The sequence below is a fragment of the Myotis brandtii genome, unplaced genomic scaffold (genome assembly GCF_000412655.1).
Source record: "Myotis brandtii unplaced genomic scaffold, ASM41265v1 scaffold58, whole genome shotgun sequence".
NCBI lineage: Eukaryota > Metazoa > Chordata > Mammalia > Chiroptera > Vespertilionidae > Myotis > Myotis brandtii.
Window position 1 is genome coordinate 674,661 of NW_005370176.1, and position 19,037 is coordinate 693,697.

The following is a 19,037-nucleotide window of genomic DNA, read 5'->3' on the forward strand; positions in this document are numbered from 1 at the left end:
GCACAAATTTTTGTGCACCGGGCCTCTAGTACAGTGGGGCCTTGACTTACGAGTGTCCCAACTAACTAGTTTTTCGAGATACGAGCCATCTCTCGGCCAATTTTTTGCTTTGAGTTGCGAGCTAAAATTCGGGTTACGAGCCAGCTTCAGATACCCCACCGCTAGTTGGCGCAGCGAACGTCACAGTGAATGCCACAACATCAGCCCAGCATCACGTGTCTCACTCGTTCACTTTAAGATTTGACATACGAGTAATTTGAGTTATGAATTAAACTCGTAAGTCAAGGCCCCACTGTATATATACAAAAGCCTAAGGGACCATTACAACCTGTCGCTATGACAACCACTGACCACCAGGGGGCAGATGCTCAATGCAGGAGCTGACCCCCTGGTAGTCAGTGCACTCCCACAGCCAACCTCCTGTGGCCCCTCCCCCTGGCTGGCTGGCACTCCTGATCGGCTCGATGGAGGGGGGCTGGCTGGGCCACCTCCCATCATCCCTCCCCATGGCTGGCCTGGCCCCGATGGGTCCCGATCACTGGCCAGGTCAAGGGACCCTACCCATGCATGAATTCATGCACCAGGCCTCTAGTATTGTAATAACTATGGTGTCAGATGGGTGCCAGATTTATTGGGGTGATAACTTAGTAAGTTATATAATGTCTAATACAACTGAAACTAATATAATTTGTGTGTCAATTGTAACTGAAAAATAAAAAAATTATGCATATTACCTCTTTATTATATAGGATATTTCTGAATATTGTCACCATTTACAATTTGAGATCAACAGTTCATCTGAAACATGGTTCTGTATTTTTTATTCCTTACTATTTTTCTTGTAATAAAAATATTTGAGTGCAATTTTATACATGCTGGATGAGAGTTTTGCAAATGCCATGAATTTGAGATAAAAGGTATCTCAATAAAATTCATTCTGAAAATAGATTACTAAAATAATTTGATTGTAAAACTTAACAATTTTACAGACACTGGGTGCATTTAGCTCCACAACTAACTATATATTATATTACTAAAAAATTAAATGTACAATGTTAGCTCTTCTCTGGTAACAGTTGAGCTGACCATTAAACACATAAGAGATGTTGGTAAGCAATACACTGAACATCTTTTTTTTTTTTTTTTTTAAATATATTTTATTGATTTTTCACAGAGAGGAAGGGAGAGAGACAGAGAGAGTTAGAAACATCGATGAGAGAGAAACATCGATCAGCTGCCTCCTGCACACCCCCCACCGGGGATGTGCCCGCAACCCAGGCACATGCCCTTGACCGGAATCGAACCCGGGACCTCTCAGTCCGCAGGCCGACGCTCTATCCACTGAACCAAACCGGTTTCGGCGACACTGAACATCTTAATCTTAGTCCTAACCAATTTGTCATTTCCCCTCCATTTTCTCACATTGTTCTTTGTAACTGGCCACAAAATTGGTTTCAATACCCATAACCTTTATTAAAAATCTGAATAAGCAACCTGATGTTTTCAATTATACTGTATTCCATTTTGTAAAAATTGCTGGTCTGACCCATTAAACTGATTTAATGACTCATTAATATGTTTGGTTATGATCAGAAGTTTGAAGAACATTGCTCTAAGTTACATACCTATAGGAGAAGTTGCTGAGTGAGAGTTGTCATTCTTCAACTTTATTGGATAATGTCAAATTACTCTCCAAAAGTGATTATATCTATTTGCTTCATTGCTGTTCCATATCCTTATCTATGGTATCTACCTTTTTAACATTTGCCATTCTGATGGGTATGAAATAGTGTTTCATTGAAATTTTTATGTTTATCAATCTTTTTGTTGTTGTTAGTGCATATTATTCTTGTCTGTTTCGGTATTAAAACCATATCTTTCTAAATAGACTCAGAACAACTATTCTTTTTCTAGCCTTTGCAACATTTTATATAAAATTTGAGTATCTGTTTCTTGAAATTATGGTAAAATGATCTGACCTTGTGATTTCTCTTAGACTGTTTGTGGCAGTTTTAAATTATATTTTCTAAGGTATTTCATTTCACTGAAGTTTTCAAATTTACTGATATGTTTTCATGTAATTTTTATACTATTTTTCAATCTGTGCTGTATTAATAATTATACTCTTTTTAATTAATATATTGTGTCTTCGTGAATTTTTGAAATCTTGCCAGAAATTCATTAGTAACTTTATATTCTTTTCTAAAATAAGCATTAAAGCTGGAAACTTTTTTCTAAGTACGACTCTTAGCCATATCCCACAAGTTTTAATATATAGCATTTCATTATCATTCAGTTAAAAGTTAATAATATTCTTTTATCATATACAACTATCTCATAAAATAGATTTTATTCGTAATTCATAATATATAGAGGTTCTCAAGCTTCACTAAGTTAAAATTGCAGATTTCTGTGCTTTATCACAGGCTTTGATTGATAAGATTTGGGCTGAACTCAGGAATTTGCATTTATATATACATTAAAAAATACGCAGGTGATTTTGATTAGGAACATATGCTGAGAAACAATGATCTAGAATGGCCCTGTCCAATGCCAATGAGGAACTAAATTTTTAATTAAAATTTTAAAAATTAATTTAAAATCTAAATAGTCATATAGTAGTCATATACTGTCTACTATATTGGACAGTGCAAATCTAGGTCTTTATTAAGACCTTAGTTGTTTTTAATTGCAGTAATTTAATTCATAGCCCATAACCATAAAACTTAAAACAAGGTAATAAAATCATGTGCCAAAATTAGGCTAAATTGCCCATTTTGTTCAGCATAATTCCACAATCTTTCACATGATGAACAACAGTAGTATTTTTAGAAGTATGTAGGAGTGAAGAAGCTATGGAAAAAGAATATTTTCTCTTTAACATTAAGGGTACTAGATCTTTTAAAAAACTACAAAGAAAATAATTTTAAAATTTCTTTTATCAAATGTCTAGAAAAAAATAACTTAATATTTTAAAGTTATAAGGATAACAATTTGAACTGTTCACAAATACTTGCTTTTAATTTTATACCAAGTAGTCTCACTGATGAAATAGTTCTGAAATCTTTTCAGTTATAAAGCTTAACTATATATTCCAAAATTCACTGCAGCCTATCTTACAAAAGGAAGACTAGGCAGTTCTACACCACAATGAAATTTATTGCCAGAACAAATAGGACCTTGCAAAGGAGAAAAGAAGGAAATGCATGAGACCCAGTTTCCCCCTTTCTCCTAATTTGTATGTGACTTGTTATTTATGAAGTACTATTGTAGAACTTCTAACACTTGTAATATCAAGTAACATTTATCACCTTAAGTAATTTGGTTCTGCAAATGACACAAAAAGGGCATGCTTTAATCTTGGAGAAAGAAACAATTTAAATGAGAATCCAAAATATTGGTTATATAGATTATATGCATATATGCCAGATATTTAGTTTTCCTAAATAAAAAGCATACATGCACACATTGCCTAATTGAATTTTTTAAAATTCCTGATACCTGTGGCCTTTACAAACTTATATTGCCTCCCTTGACTTTGTTTTCTTTCTGCATATTACAATCACAACTTAAGAAAAAGAATGGATGTAAGCAGGAGGATTGGAAAGGATATGAGTAGAAAATACAAAGGTAAGAGATATATTTATTATAGGCTATGTATTAGAATATTATTGTAATTCAAAACAACAAATCCAGACCTGGCCAGTTTTCTCAATGGTTAGAATATCAGCCTATACACTGAAGGGTCTCAGGTTTGATTCCTGGTTGCAGGGTCAATCCCTGGCCCCAGTCAGGGCACGAGTGGGAGGCAACCAATGGATGTGTCTCTCTCACATTAATGTTTCTCTCTCTCCCCCTCCTCTCTCTAAAAAATCAATGGAAAAAATATCCCCACTCCTTGGGTGAGATTAAATAAAAATAAAAAGACAAAAACAAACAACTAACCCATATTTAAAGACACCTACCAAATAAGAGAGAACATTAGGTATAAAAGCTAAGTTGATTTTACCAGTAGAGATGGAGGTTCAAGGTTCAAAGTGTAGGAGAAGGTGCCTATCATTTTATGCAGAGAGATAAATAGGCATGGATGCAGAGGGGAATGACTTATTCTTATTATTAAAAGAATAAGTCAGTTGACAGTGACCCAAAATAGCATGAAAAGAAATAGATTATCATTCAATTATGAATCACATTGTTTTGTATTGAATGATTCTGTTCTTATTTTTCTATACACCTTTTTGAATTGCTTTTCAGCTTTTCATCTGACTAGTTACCTTCTCAGCACACTTCATTGCTCAAAAATAGGTTCTGGTAGGAGTCCTTCTGAATAGAACTACCCACAATTCAGAATCACTAGAATATCTTGTTTCCCCTTTAATCAAAATTTCTAAAAACTCAGAAGCTGTCAGTTTTTAATTAACAACAGCAAACAGATTTGCCTCTCATTTACACACATGACCTGTTGCACTGGAAGAAATGCTTCCATAGTGAACAGCCTCTTACACTGCCTGAAAGATGTCAGGTTTCCATCATGGACTGGGTTTTTTTGCTAATTTCCTTGGTATGATAATTCTCATGGTAACTTGCATGGAAATACTTTGGAATATTTGACCCCTAAGAAAAAAATTTAAAAACCATTAAATAAGAAAACAATCTTATAAGCTGGTTATACCCTTTTCTTTACCATATATGTTCAAGCCAAATAAAAGTGAGGCATGACACTGCACAGTGCTAAACTGCTGCCTTCCCTGTCTAGGCAGAGGCCCATATGCTGCCCCTGTGCTCCACGTGTTATAATCTGTCAACTCTTATTCAAGAGGATTTTTTGTCTTCCAATCAGGCAAAGCAGATCATCTGTAGGTATGGCCTTTCTGGATTATGGAAAAGTAAAAACTTATACTCCACCCTAAGGGTACCTTCCTAAAGAAGGGCCTCCACCGAGGCTGAATTTTACTTGTTATATTTTCTACTTCCAGCAGAAGCTCCTTTAGCAGTTAGTTGTGATTCAAAGGTTCTGGCCACTACGTGTGTCCTTATGCAACTTAACCTTCCTGTGCCTACATTACCTATGAAAAGTGAAAAATAAAGAGTGCTTATAGTATTGTGAAGGTAAATGATACGCAGCACCTGGTCGGAACAGTGTTGCCACTGGCAGTGGGGAGGGAGAGCTGTGGAGTAATGAGGTCAGAATTAACTGGGAAGGGAAACAGGGAACTTCATGTGATGATAGCAATGTTTTATCTTTGATAAGGATTTGGATAATATAGATCTATTTGTTAAAACTGGTGAATATACAAGTAAAATCTGTGCATTTGATTTTATGTAAATTTTAACTCAAAGAAAAACTATAGGCAGATATTTTACTCTACTTAATGAAATACATGCTGAAATATTTAGGGGAAATTATGCTAATGTTTTCAGTTTACCTTGAAATACATAAAAAAATTTAAGAAACTGATGGATGGATACATGATAAAAATAGAGTAAATAAGTAGATAAATCAGTGATCACTGTAACATCCTTTCAACTTGGTTGTATGTTTGAAAAACTTTACAATGGTAAAATAGAAAAAATCACCCCCCAGTACAGAGTAAGCATTAGTCAATGAGAGCAAATAATTATAGGGTGTCCCCAAAAATGTATACACACTTTACAGCTGGTAGCTCAGTTGATATTTCTTTCTTTTCAGATTTAACCCATTGGAATGAATAATTATTTAAAATGTGTATACATTTTTTGGGGAGACACCCTGTATTTTGTGCTGACAAGGGATGATGAATAAGAGGTCAAATCACTGAATCCACTAGATTTAATCAAAAGAGAAGCAAAATGCTACTTTTCTCATAAACTGTCATTCTAAATGATCATTTATTTAAATTAAAAAATAAACTAAAAAACTCTTTGGCATCTTATCTACAATAATAAAATCGAAATATGCTAATTAGACCAAACGACCTTCTGGACAACCATGCTGACACCCACTGGCCCCAGGCCAGCCAAGGCAGGTGTGATGCGATTGGTCGGGGGCCCAACCATTGCCCCATGTTCGCCCCACAGAGGGAGGCCCAGGCCACTGGCCGGCAGGGCGATCAATCGGGAGGCTCCACGATCACCCCAAAGAGGAAGGCTCAGGCCACCAACCAGCGGGCTGTGGCGGGTGGGCAGGGCCTCCCTCTGCAAGGGAAGCCCAGGTTCCAGGTGCCAGAGGGAAGCTGGTGCTGGCAGCCGGGGGAAGGAAGGCCTACTCTTGCATGAATTTCGTGCATCGGGCCTCTAGTATAAATATAAGTCAATTATTTTCACTTCTTTTATTACTTCCTAAAAAAAGAAACAGATTAAGAACACATGTGATTCAGGTAGCTAAAGTTAATAGACATGACACACAGGGAAACCAGCTATTAGAATAGAGTAGGTAGAAAGAGAGAAGATAAAAAGCAAATATAACTTTAGTGTATGACAAATCTCCCTCAAATATTTTCTTATTTCTTGAATATCTCTAATGATACACTATTAAAAATAAATACAACTTCCTACACATTATCCAAAAGGTGCTGTTAACAGATTTTAGTGCTAAAAATGCTTTATTTTTTCAAGTCTAATGAGGGGACATCAAATTATCAGATGGTTTTATTTTATACAGCTCAGACTGAAATCATGACTTTTAGGTGGAGGCAACTGAACAAGATACCCAAATAAATATATGTTGAGCTCAAGAAGGTTAGTTGGCTTAGGACTTCCAACTTATCTAACTACCAGGTCTAAGCAGTGCTTGCAGCAAGAGAGCAAAGGTACAACAGAAAAGGAAAGGGAAGCTGGATGTGGGGTGGTAAGGGCTCTTGGGAATGAACTTCAGGTTTCAGAACAATTGTTGGCACTTCCTCCAGCCTCTGTAGCTGGGTAAGAGATGAAATATTGGCTTAAGTGGATATTGATATGAAAATCTGAAACACTTCTTATATATTGTTAATATACTCACAGTTTCTTTTTCAAAAAATTCACTTACTTGATTGTCATTTTCATTATCTTTGATAACCAAATACCTCAATAAATTTAATGAAGCCATTATCCTGTTAATTAAAAATATATGTGTTACAGTACAGTTTTATAAAATCAACAGCAATTTCAATGAAAAAGTAAGCTAAAACTTTGGGTATATTCTTATAATTATGCTTGTCATTGAAAGCACAATTTACCCTTGAACAATGCAGGGGTTTGGGGTGCCAAACTTTGCACACTTGAAAATCTGTGTATAACTATGTATTCCCTTCATCATAGTTTTTGGAGTAGTAATAGCTCATTACTCTTGTTCTCCAAGTTCAAAAAATACAGCTGTGAAAAATACTATTCTTTTTTCTCCCCAAGGAAGCCTTATTATCCTTAATATTTGAGAGTATCATCTGTTGCTTCCTGAATTTTAAGGTTCCATTTATAACCACTTCTCTATATCCATGTGAGTATAATGTAAGTGACATTACATGTTCTATATGAAAAACATGATGTCCTAGAAAACAAAACAATAAAACCTAAACACATAAGCTTTGTATAAGTTATACAAATATGCTTTGTAGTTGTAAATGTCTATTAGCTGTACTGGAATGCTGGGTACATTAAAGGCACAAAATTATACTGTTGGTCACACTTCTGGAAAGAAGCGTTGTTTCATTTTTTTAGCAAGGATGCACGATCTTTATTTTTAAAAGTTGTATTAAGTTTATTAAACAAATTTGAATAAATAAAAAGTGGAAAAAGAGTTTTTAATTTTGTTTTTACATAATGCCTAATCACTTAAATATGAAAATCTTTATGTACTTTTATGAATTAACCATAGATAACATAAAATCATAGGAAGATATGGTTTATTACTTCTCAATTTACTATGTGAACCTTAGTAGTCATCACCTCACCTATCTGAGTTTTGCAGTAGATCTGTTTCAGCACCCTCTGGGAGAAAGAGTACCAAATCTAGAAGGGAAATTAGCTGTGGTCCTGTAAACCATTTGTTGTTATGTGTTCTCTGTAAAGCAAAAGAAAAACTGAAAAAGGCTTTAGCAGCTTGATAAATGTGCTAATACCTTCATACTACAAAAATAAACTATTACACATTTAAAATATATACTTTTTAACTTTAATTTCCATTCTGTCATTTACTATTTCCAGACACCTGGAACAAACTCTGCCAGTTTGTGAACACTGGTGCGTTCTTTTTCTCTCTCTTTTTTATATGGAATCACTAAGTGTCCACAAACAGATAAGACTTCAGTTTCCATTACTATTTCAGAAGTGTACGGCAAAACAAAAAGAAATCATGTTATCAGCACAAAGAACACAATTTAAATCTATAATCAAGGAAGCTTCAAAATTAAGGTTTAAAAAAAAAAAAAAGAAATAGACTGTTGAACCTCAGAGGGAAGGCAGGAGAGGGTGGGTGGGAAGAGATCAACCAAAGAACTTGTATGCATATATGTATAACCCATGGACATAGGCAATGGGGTGGTGAGAGTTTAAAGGAGGACCTATGTAATACTTTCAACAATAAATATTAAAAGAAAAAAAAAGAAATAGTAGAAATGAGAAAAAATATATACCCTAATACTAGAAAGAAAAAAATCCATAGGATTAAATCCATATTAATGTATTCCACACAAAAAATACATCCTACAAAATAAAATTAATTAATAATTGATACCTTAGCTATGCTCTTACCTTTAATGATATGTCAATTTGATTTTTTATATTTTGAATAATGAAGGCCTCCACACCTGAGTGATTACTTGTATTCAATAAGCACCTTTAAAGCAAAATTACAATGCATTTGAAATTATCCTGGATTGCATTATAATGATGACACAAGTTTTACAAATTCAAATGGGCCATGTATTATTTCTAGGAATACAAAAACCAGTGAAGACAATTGGCAAGATGATTAACCAATTACAAACTCACCTATTATAGTTATTGCTCTGACTAGCAAATTCTATTTGAACTGGATCTTTCTAACAAGAAATTTCTATCAAATCAAATTTGAATCTTTTTATGCATTTAGTTGCAATGATTTAATACGGCAAGAATGGGAACTAGCATAATCACCTAAAATCTCCCCAAATTATTCCCTGTGAAAGTACACTACTCTGGTTAGACTAATTAGTTGCAAAGAAAATAATTCAATCTGACTAGCTTAAGGAAAAAGGGGGGTTTCTTGGTAGGAATACAGGTATGACTATGCATAAAGAGATTTCATAAACCTTCTCTGACTCTATCAATAGAAATGAAGAAAAGATAGACTTAAGAATGTTAGTTCTGGCCAATTCCAAAGAAGACTTCTTAGCACTTTAACAATGCCCAAATCTATTTTTAACTTAATTATTACATAGGTGTTAACAAAATAAGATCTGCAGGCCAAATTCAACGTGCTGTCTGTTTTATTGGAACATACCTACCCTCAATACAAAGACAAAATTGAGCAGTTAAAATAGAGACTGACCCATAAAGCTTATATTTACTATTTGGCCTTCTACAGAAAGTTGACTCTTTTTCCTTTATCTTTCTTTCTTTTTTTTTTCTTTTTTAAGAGAAAGAGAGAGGGAAACATCGCTGAGAGATACATCGATTAGCTGCCCTCCACACACAGTCTGACTGGGGATAGAACCTGCCATCTTTTGGTGCATGAGATGATGCTCCAACCAACTGAGCCACACCAGCCAGGGCAAAGTTGGTTCTTCTTTAACTCAGATGGTTACTTTTACCCTCAAATAGCACTATTAATAAGCTCTACTATTAACTTAAAATGAATAGCCTGTCGACTCCTGAGCCATTAATTTCAACTGTGAATAATGGAAATTATTGACACATGCAGGAGCCTTATCAATTTGTTTAATCTTTTAAGTCCTTTTTAATTTTAGAGTAATTTAATTAACTGAATAAAATATATTATTATTCATGTAATATATATGTATGTACATATACTAGTATATGTATCCATAATTTTTAATTAACCCTTCTCTATCCATCACAGATAAGAGAATTATTTTAATACTAGAGGCCCAGTGCACGGATTCATGCACACTGAAAGGAAATTAATTAGAAGGTGGCCGGTGAGGCAGGACTGGGCAAGGTGGGCCAGACACGCCCTGGAGCCAAGCTCCTGTGGTCCCTCAGCCTGGCCTGCGGGGATCAGGATGAAACTGGCAGTCCAACATCCCCCAAGGGGTCCCGGAGTGCAAGAGGGCACTCTGCAAAGTTGCTGTCACTCAGCAGCTCCTGCATTGAGCATCTACCCCCTGGTGGTCAGTGCATGTCATACCTACTGGCTGGTTGGCCGGTCGCTTAGCCTTTTATATATATAGATGACTTCCAAGTAGAGTTGAATTACATTTAAAAAATACTAAAATACTATAACCTGGATTAAATGGCATTAATTTGATTTTTAATCTAACACACACTTCACAATTAACCATTCTTGATACATACCTAAATAATGTATATTTGCCTTGAGAATCCAACTTGTTAATATACAGCTGAAGCATAGCTAAACCCTTTTTCCTCTAAAATGGAAGAAATAACATTGTTACATAAGCTGAATAAAGATTAAATTGTTTATTAAAATTGCTTATTGTAACTCATTATTTAGTCCTAAAACATTTACATACCAATGTCTCATCAGGGCAAAGTGTCATTACTTTGACTAAGCCCTGAAAATAAAAAAAAATTTAATTCAGATGTGAATAGATTACATTGACAGCAAAGAAACAACTATATCATCAATGATAGACACTAAAAATTCAGAAAAGTGAGAGTAGGAGATTTAAAAATGAAGTAAATTTCCCCCCAAGCCTATCATCCCATTGTTATATCTATAGGAAACTAACTATAATCCATTTGGTTAAGTGAAATTGAGTGCGGTGTTGCAAAGTTGTAAATTTAGAAGCGAATGCTAATTTTCAATTACGAGTTGAATAGCCAAAAAATGATATCAAACATGCAGAAATATAATCCATTATTAAAAATTTTTAGGCTTCATATATAACAAAAGCCATGGAAGAAATAGTGGAAGAACAAGTGGAAGAACTAGTGGAAGAACAAGTCTCTACATCAATATCTAAGGACCTACTTGTTCTGATAACAAACAGTACTAGGCAAAATTTATCACAGGAGGGAAAATAAAACGTCTTTCTAGTAAGCAGTCAATGTATGCCTTGAAGTCTTGAGGACCTCAGTTATGATAAAAGTAAAGGAGCTTCACTTTCCAAGGTCCCTAAAAAAACAAAGTGTTCAAGAAGAAAATATGTTTTTCCACTAGATACTAATGCTGTCAACTATGGTAGCCACTAGCCACATAGAAGTCATTTTAATTTAAATTAATTTAAATTACATTAAATTTAAAATTCAGTTCCTTAGTCACACTAGAAACATTTCAAGTGTTCAATGAGGCTAGTGGCTTTCATACTGTACCACACAGATAATAGAACACTTTCACCATCACAGAAAGTTCTATTGGACAGCATGGCACTAAAGTTTTCAAAGGATATTGAAAAGAAGGTGGGAGAGGAATCTGAAAAGACCTTTACTTTAATTAAATTTAGAATAGGGAAGGGGTTATTTTTAAGATTAGAATCCACATTTCACTTACCTGAGGTACAGTAAGAAAACTCTTGATTTCTAAGTACTGGTGAAGTAGACTATTGTCTTCCATTCTCAACAAACTATTCTCCAACAGATCCTAGATTAAAATATATGCATACATACACATATGGTAAAGTCAACAGCTCTATTTGTTGGCGTGACTATGTAATTAAATTATGATGGGTGCAAACAAATCTTACCAGTCCTTTGGAGAAAACAGACTCTTCTGTTCTGGAAGAGAATATTAAAATTTACTGACATGATTTTCTACATTTCTTTAGAATGATTCTTCATTTTAGGAAAAATAAACCAAAAATTGAAATTTAAAGACTTAATTATCTCAGGCTCTCAGTTCTTATTCGAACCCTGCAAGGAGTTAGAAGTTATGTTTTTGGCTCAATGACTAAACAGTTTGGAAATCTTAAGGTTCAAATCTTAAGTTCATACATACAGGATGTCCCCCCCAAAATTTAATGTGGTTCTACTACATTTTGAAAATTGAATGTATTTTAATAAACACTGCTTTTATAATTACTCAAAGAGTATATACATTTTTGGGGGGACACCCTGTATTCTCATTGTATGAATATAACAGAAACTAAGTGAAAAGAACGTAAAATCTTTAAGACATAGATTTAGAGTTAATAACCACTTGTGCCAGGAGACCCTTGGAAAGTCCTGCCTTACAGGTCGAGGCTTTGGTTATTTGCCATGTTACAAATTTCCCTTCTGGGAAGAGATGGGATTGATAAACTGTCACTACTATTCCAGGAGGATAGTACTGAAAGGCCCTGACTGATCTCAAGAGATAATTTAAACTTGTTATAAGAAAAGAAAACAAAGCATAGAGTTTTGCGAAATTCTTAAATACCTGTTACTTCATAATTTTTTAAAGAGAAAGTCTTGCTTCTTAGAATCTCAAATGAAAAAAAGTTGTTGAATGATATCACTGTCAATAATCTAAGTTTTAACAGGTGGACTCAAGACACCTCCTTCCTTTTGATGCAGTTCAGATTGTATCCATAAAGCAAAACCATGGATTAACTGCTTTTATTGACTATTCCTCCTTAGATGGAGAAGGCTACAGTGGAATAAAGGTGTTTTAATTAGCCAACTTTTGAAATAAGGGAAGAAACTTCAGAAGCAGAAGATTGGAAATCCCCTTTTATGACAATATTTTTATATTATCCTGGGTTTAAAATGAAAGAGATTTTGATGTAAAACTTTTTTGACTCATTTCTGTCTCTGTTGTGCATATCTGCTTCATTGTTTTATAAAATAACCAATTAATTAAAGTTTGGCAAAGAGAAGGTAGTCTCCCCTGATCTTGACAAGGACAATTTTAGTACTACTACTTAATTCTGAGATGCCATGCATATGATCTTACCTTTGCAGAAAGACTTCAATGTGCCCCATATTAAATTGCAAAAGGTACGATGGGCTAAAATAGGGAAGAAAAAAGAATACACACATGAATGTGCATGTGTTTTTTAGAAATTTTACATATATACTGCTATTTAGAGATAAGGGTTTAAAAAAAAAATTTGGGGTAGGAATGGGCTAGGGCAGAGCAGGAACTCCCTACCCTGGAGGGAAATCAAATTAAAGTGAGGTCATTAGTGTGAGTCCTAATCCAATATGACTGGTGTCCTTATAAAAAAGGGAAATGTGGAGGGACATGAATACAGGGAGAGTGCCATATGAACACAAAGGCAAGGGAGTAATGCATCTATCTAAAGCCAAGGAACATCAAAGATCGCCAGCAAACCATAAAAGCTATGTGAGAGGCGTGGGACAGATTCTCCCTCAAAGCCCCCAGAAGAAACCAATTCTGCTCTTGACCTTGAACTTCTAGCCCCCAGAACTGTGAAATAAATGTCTGTTACTTTAAGATATCCAGTTTGTGGTACTTTGTTATGGTAGCCCTAGCAAATTAATACACATACATAAGCCATTTTGGTGGTACAGTGTGATTGAGAGTATAAGCTCTGGGGTCAGACAGAACTGTTTGAATTCTACCTTTCCCTCTATGGTATTGGGTACTTTCTTAGCATGTTTAATTAAGCCTGTTATTTTCATCTATAAAATGAATAATGCTCTATTTCATTGTGTTACTATACAGATTAGGTAACGTATATAAAGCTGTTAGCACCATGTTTAATACATGGTGAACATGCAAGTGGTAGCCATTATTGTAATATTTACATACAAATAAATCCGGGGTATAGTCATACATAAATATATAAATGTACACAAAGGAATACACCCAAGGCATGTAAGGCATATATATAATCTTTATTATGGACCTTAATGTCTAAAAGGTATATTATAAAACTAGTGTCCCGGTGCATGGATTCGTGCACATTGAAAGGAAATTAATTAGAAGAAATATTTTAGTATCACTATTCGCTCTTTCTCTGTAATAGGCGTGACAACCAAATTCACGATTGACAATGACAGATCAAAACACACACGTGCGATTGGTGCCAGCGAGAGCTTTATATGTATCACGCATGCACGAATCAACTTAACTTTTTATAGATACAGAATAAACTAGCTTAATCAGACCTGCTTTCTGATTTAGCTAAACTTTTTCAAGCCCAGTGAAGCACCCCAACTTCTCTTTCAGGTAATTGTTAGCAACACAGCAGTAAATATCAACACGAAGCAGATTATTATTGTAGATCACACAGGGAGAACAAAGGGTAAAATATTTTTAAAAAATATGTATATATATGTTATTGATTTTTTTTTTTACAGCGAGGAAGAGAGAGGGATAGAGAGTTAGAAACATCGATGAGAGAGGAACATCGATCAGCTGCCTCCTGCACACCCCCCACTGGGGATATGCCCACAACCAAGGTACATGCCCTTGACTGGAATCGAACCTGGGACCCTTCGGTCCGCAGGCCGACGCTCTATCCACTGAGCCAAACCCAACAGGGCAAAGGGTAAAATATTTAACTGCAGCAGTGTTTGACTATATTCTGCGCAGTGAGAAAACCTAAAGTCGTTTTCAAGTTCCACCATTTCTTACTTCTTTTCAGTTGGGTCAAGTTTCTAAACTTTCTAAATCTCCATTTTCCAGCTGATGAAAAGAAAATAGGATTCCACCGACTCTCCTATCGACCTACTCCAGTACTTATGTGAGGATCAAATGAGATGAGGCACGTGAAAACGCTTAACAAAACATTTGGTTAAACTGTAAAATGTTTGCACCTGACTATAAATCAAGCCGGGTTCCTAGGCTGAAGAAACTCCAAGGAGGCTAGTTGCTAGGGAGAGGAAGTGGGTGGTGCTATGTGATGTCATTACCCAGTGCCCACAGTGACCATTTCTGGGCTGGACTGGGGGCCGCATTTTGCACCATGGGGTCTTGGCAGCATTGGCTGCGATTCACTGGAATATCGCTCGGGGTGGTGATGGGGTCTGTGTCCCACTTGGGGGAAGCTGAGTGTTGGTTTGTTGGCGCCAGGTCCATGGTGCCATTTTTTTAAAATGGCCAGTGCGCATCATGGCAGCTCCTGCGTTGAGAGTCTGCCCCCTGGCGGTCAGTGCCAGTCATGGCTACTGGTCAGATGGATGGACACAGCCTTTTATATATATACTAGAAGCCCAGTGCACAAAAATTTGTGCATTTGGGTGGAGGGGTCCCTCAGCCCAGCCTGTGCCCTTTCGCAGTCTGGGACCCCTCCGGGGATGTCCACCTGCTGGCTTAGGCCCGCTCCCCGGGGGATCGGGCCTAAGCTGGCAGTCAGACATCCCTCTGGCAGCCCGGGAGCCCGCGGGGGATGTCCACTTGCCAGCGGGGAGCAGACCTAAGCTGCAGTCGGACATCCTTAGCGCTGCTGAGGAGGCGGGAGAGGCTCCCACCATTACCACTGTGCTGGCAGCCATCAGCCTGGCTTGTGGCTGAGCAGAGCTCCCCCTGTGGGAGTGAACTGACCACCAGGGGGCAGCTCCTGCATTGGGCGTCTAACCCCTGGTGGTCAGTGTGTGTCATAGTGACCAGTGATTCCCAGTTGCTCTGCTGTTAGGGTCAATTTGCATATTACCCTTTTATTATATAGGATAGAGGCCTGGTGCACAGGTGGGGGCCCGCTGGTTTACCTTGAAGGGTGTCTTGGATCAGGATGGGGGTCCCGCTGGGGTGCCTGGCCAGCCTGGGTGAGGGGTTGAAGGCCGTTTTCAGGCTGGCCACACCCTCTTCAAAGTGGTGGTCCCCACTGGGGTGCCTGGCCAGCCTGGGTGAGGGGCTGATGGCTGTTTACAGGCTAGCCAAGCCCCCCAGCAGGGACCCTCACCCCATGGGGGTGTGGCCAGCCTGGGTGAGGGGCTGGTGGCCGTTTTCAGGCTGGCCACGCCCCCCAGCGACCCAAGCTCCCAGCCTCTCCTTTTTTTCTTTTTTTTCTGGGATTTATTTATCTTCTATAATTGAAACTTTGTAGCCTTGAGCGTAGCCCAGGGCCGGCCAGGGCAGGTGGGAAGCTTGGCTTCCTCCATAGCCGGGGGCAACCCAAGCCTCCAGCTCGGTGGCCGCCGCCATCTTAGAGCTGGGTTATTGCATACTCACTCCTGATTGGCTTGTGGGCGTGGCTTGAGCATAGTGGAGGGATGGTTAATTTGCATGTTTCTCTTTTATTATATAGGAAGGATAGATTATATATTTATTTAAAAAATAATTTTGATTAAATTTATGGGAAAAGGAGGAGGTCAACTTAATTATAATAGGAAGATTCAACCTAAATAGGGTGGTAAAAGAAGGCTTTCCTCAGAAAGTGACATTTAAGGATAAAAATGGTCCTGAGCATACACAAAGGCCCTACAGCAGGAAGGTTCATGACACATGCGAACAATAAACCAGAAGGTCTGTTACTGGAGCGTAGTAAACAAGAAGAAGTTGCTGGGGGATGAATCAGGACAATCAAGCAGGAGATCACGCAGAAGCTTGTCTCATGTGAAGGCATTTACTAGTAGACCTTATTCTTAGAGCAGTAAGAAGCCACTGTAGGGTTTTCTTTAGGGTACTGATAAACACCCACTCAGGATTACATCAGTAATCCAGTGAAAAGATGATGCTGATTTAGACTCACCCAGGGGTAACTGGCTAGTTCCCTTCCTTATTGTCCAGGGTGGTCCCAACAGCTTCAAAACCAAGCCCAATTTAATACTTACTCACTCTTGTCTCTGTCAGTCCCTTATGTCTATTTCAACACCACCCCACCCCCTTTTCACTACTTGACTACTGGCTTTAACAGATTATAGACAGTATTACTTAAAATAAAGAGAGCTTTTGTTTCTACTTCATTTAAAATGTATTAGTACACTAATAAACATATATTGGACATTAGATAAATGATGATATTCCCTTTAGAATACATGAATAAACCAAACACAACCTCCTACCTTAAGACCATTGGCAGCTGATCAATGCTGATGCCCTGTACAAATACTAGATATGCCAGGGAAGCCAGAGAGTCTGCTAATTGTTTGTCTTCTTCTTCTTCAAATTCAAGATAATCCCAAGTCTTCTTTTTCTTTCCATGATTAAAAATCATTTTTGGGAAAGGGTACCCAATTGCTGATAAAAAACCCTGTGAAAAGGATAAAAAAGGAAGCTATAGTAGACAGACTCTAGGGTGCTCCTCCATATTCACATGCTGTATAATCCCCTCCCCTTGAGTTGCTTTTAACCAAAAGAACATGGCAACATGCCTCCCCATGATTAGATTATGTTATATGGCAGAAGTGAAGGAATTTTTGCAGATGCAATTAAGGCCCCCAGTCCATTGATTTTGAGGTGCTGAAAAGGGAGACTATTCTTGTGGGTATGACTTAATCAGCTAGAAGGTTTAAAAACAGAGTCCAGGCTCTCCTTGAGTCAGAAACCCACCACTGCTGGCTTTAAAGAACTAAGCTGCTATGTTATGAGAGTGCCTATGGAGAAGGCTGTGTGACTAGGAACTACTGGCAGCCGCTATGGCTGGAAGTGGTCCCTGGCCAACAGCCAGCAAGAAAATGGGGGCCTCAATCTATAGTTTCAAGAAAGTAAATTTTGCCAACAACCTGAAAGAACTGAGCAGGAAGATGAAAAAGTTCTGGAGACGGATGGTGGTGATGGTTGCACAGCAATGTGAATCTACTTAATGCCACTAAACTGTATACCCAAAAATAGTTAAAACAGTAAATTTTATGTTATGTATATTTTATCACAATTTTTTAAGTGCTTCAGAGATTTTTGCAAACAATCTGCAAATGTGACACATACAACTATCATAAAACGACAATTAATGACTCAGATGAAGAATACTCTAGAACCACTGACCACTGCCTACCTAGATAGAGTGAGCAAGAGGAATACTGCTCAGTGGCAGCAAAGGTTGAGGAAACATTGCTGATTATCTCAGGTTCCATGGGCTCTTGTGTCATAAGAGAAAGAGAAGCATTTCTGCATGAGTGGCTAGGATTACAGTTTTATCTTACTATTATTATTATTATTATTATTATTAAGGAGGGAAAGATAGAGAGAGACTCAGAAAGTATAAGGTCACTACTTTGCCTCTTACACTATTTCTACTTTTGATATACCAGAAAGCACCCGACCTTCAGAATCTACCACTTACTAGCTGTGAGACACTGGGTGAGTTACCTAACCTATTTCCTTATCTAGAAAATGACATAATACCCATGTCGAATATTTACTAAGAAGCTCCACCAAAGAAAGTTAAGGTCACAATAAATTATTAATAGAAGTCAAAAGGGAATGACAAAAAGAGCTAAATCAGAAGTGGTCCTTGGCCACATATTCACCTATTTATTCAATAAATGCTTGAGTACCAGACATGGGACCAGACATAGTTGGGAATTATAAAGCCAAATAAATATTTTCCAGGCTTCAGGGAGTTAAAATCTACTGATCCCAGATGGCTCTATAAGTCATTACAAAACACAAAAAGGAAGCATGGAAAATCATCCTCTGTCATACAGCCTATTATTCAGCTACCAGATGCTAAATATGTATATACTAGAGGCCCGGTGCACAAAAATTTGTGCACTCGGCGGGGAGGGGCGGTCCCTCAGCGTGGCCTGTGCCCTCTCGCAGTCTGGGGCCCCTCAGGGAATGACCACCTGCTGGCTTAGGCCCGCTACCCGGGGGATTAGGCCTAAGATGGTAATCAGACATCCCTCTGGCAGCCCGGCAGCCCTCGGGGGATGTCCACTTGCCAGCGGGGAGCAGGCCTAAACTGCAGTCGGACATCCTTAGCACTGCTGAGTAGGCAGGAGAGGCTCCCACCACCACCGCTGTACTGGCAGCCATCAGCCTGGCTTGTGGCTGAGCAGAGCTCCTCCCATGTGAGAGCGCCCTGACCACCAGAGGGCAGCTCCTGCATTGAGCGTCTGCCCCCTGGTGGTCAGTG

General features: G+C 37.7%; 1 protein-coding gene across 1 annotated transcript in view; it reads right to left on the minus strand.

Moving 5' to 3' along the window:
* The window catches only part of GLMN (glomulin, FKBP associated protein), a 45,472-nt gene that overhangs the window by 6,510 nt on the left and 19,925 nt on the right, over nt 1-19,037 (minus strand). Inside the window, exons 7-15 of the mRNA XM_005878964.2 lie at nt 17,026-17,213; nt 13,007-13,060; nt 11,820-11,850; nt 11,627-11,716; nt 10,647-10,688; nt 10,468-10,541; nt 8,704-8,788; nt 7,905-8,014; nt 7,004-7,067 (exon numbers count right to left, since the gene is read on the minus strand). Of these exons, the coding sequence (XP_005879026.1) occupies nt 7,004-7,067; nt 7,905-8,014; nt 8,704-8,788; nt 10,468-10,541; nt 10,647-10,688; nt 11,627-11,716; nt 11,820-11,850; nt 13,007-13,060; nt 17,026-17,213 (738 nt within the window). The remainder of the gene's footprint in view (nt 1-7,003; nt 7,068-7,904; nt 8,015-8,703; nt 8,789-10,467; nt 10,542-10,646; nt 10,689-11,626; nt 11,717-11,819; nt 11,851-13,006; nt 13,061-17,025; nt 17,214-19,037) is intronic.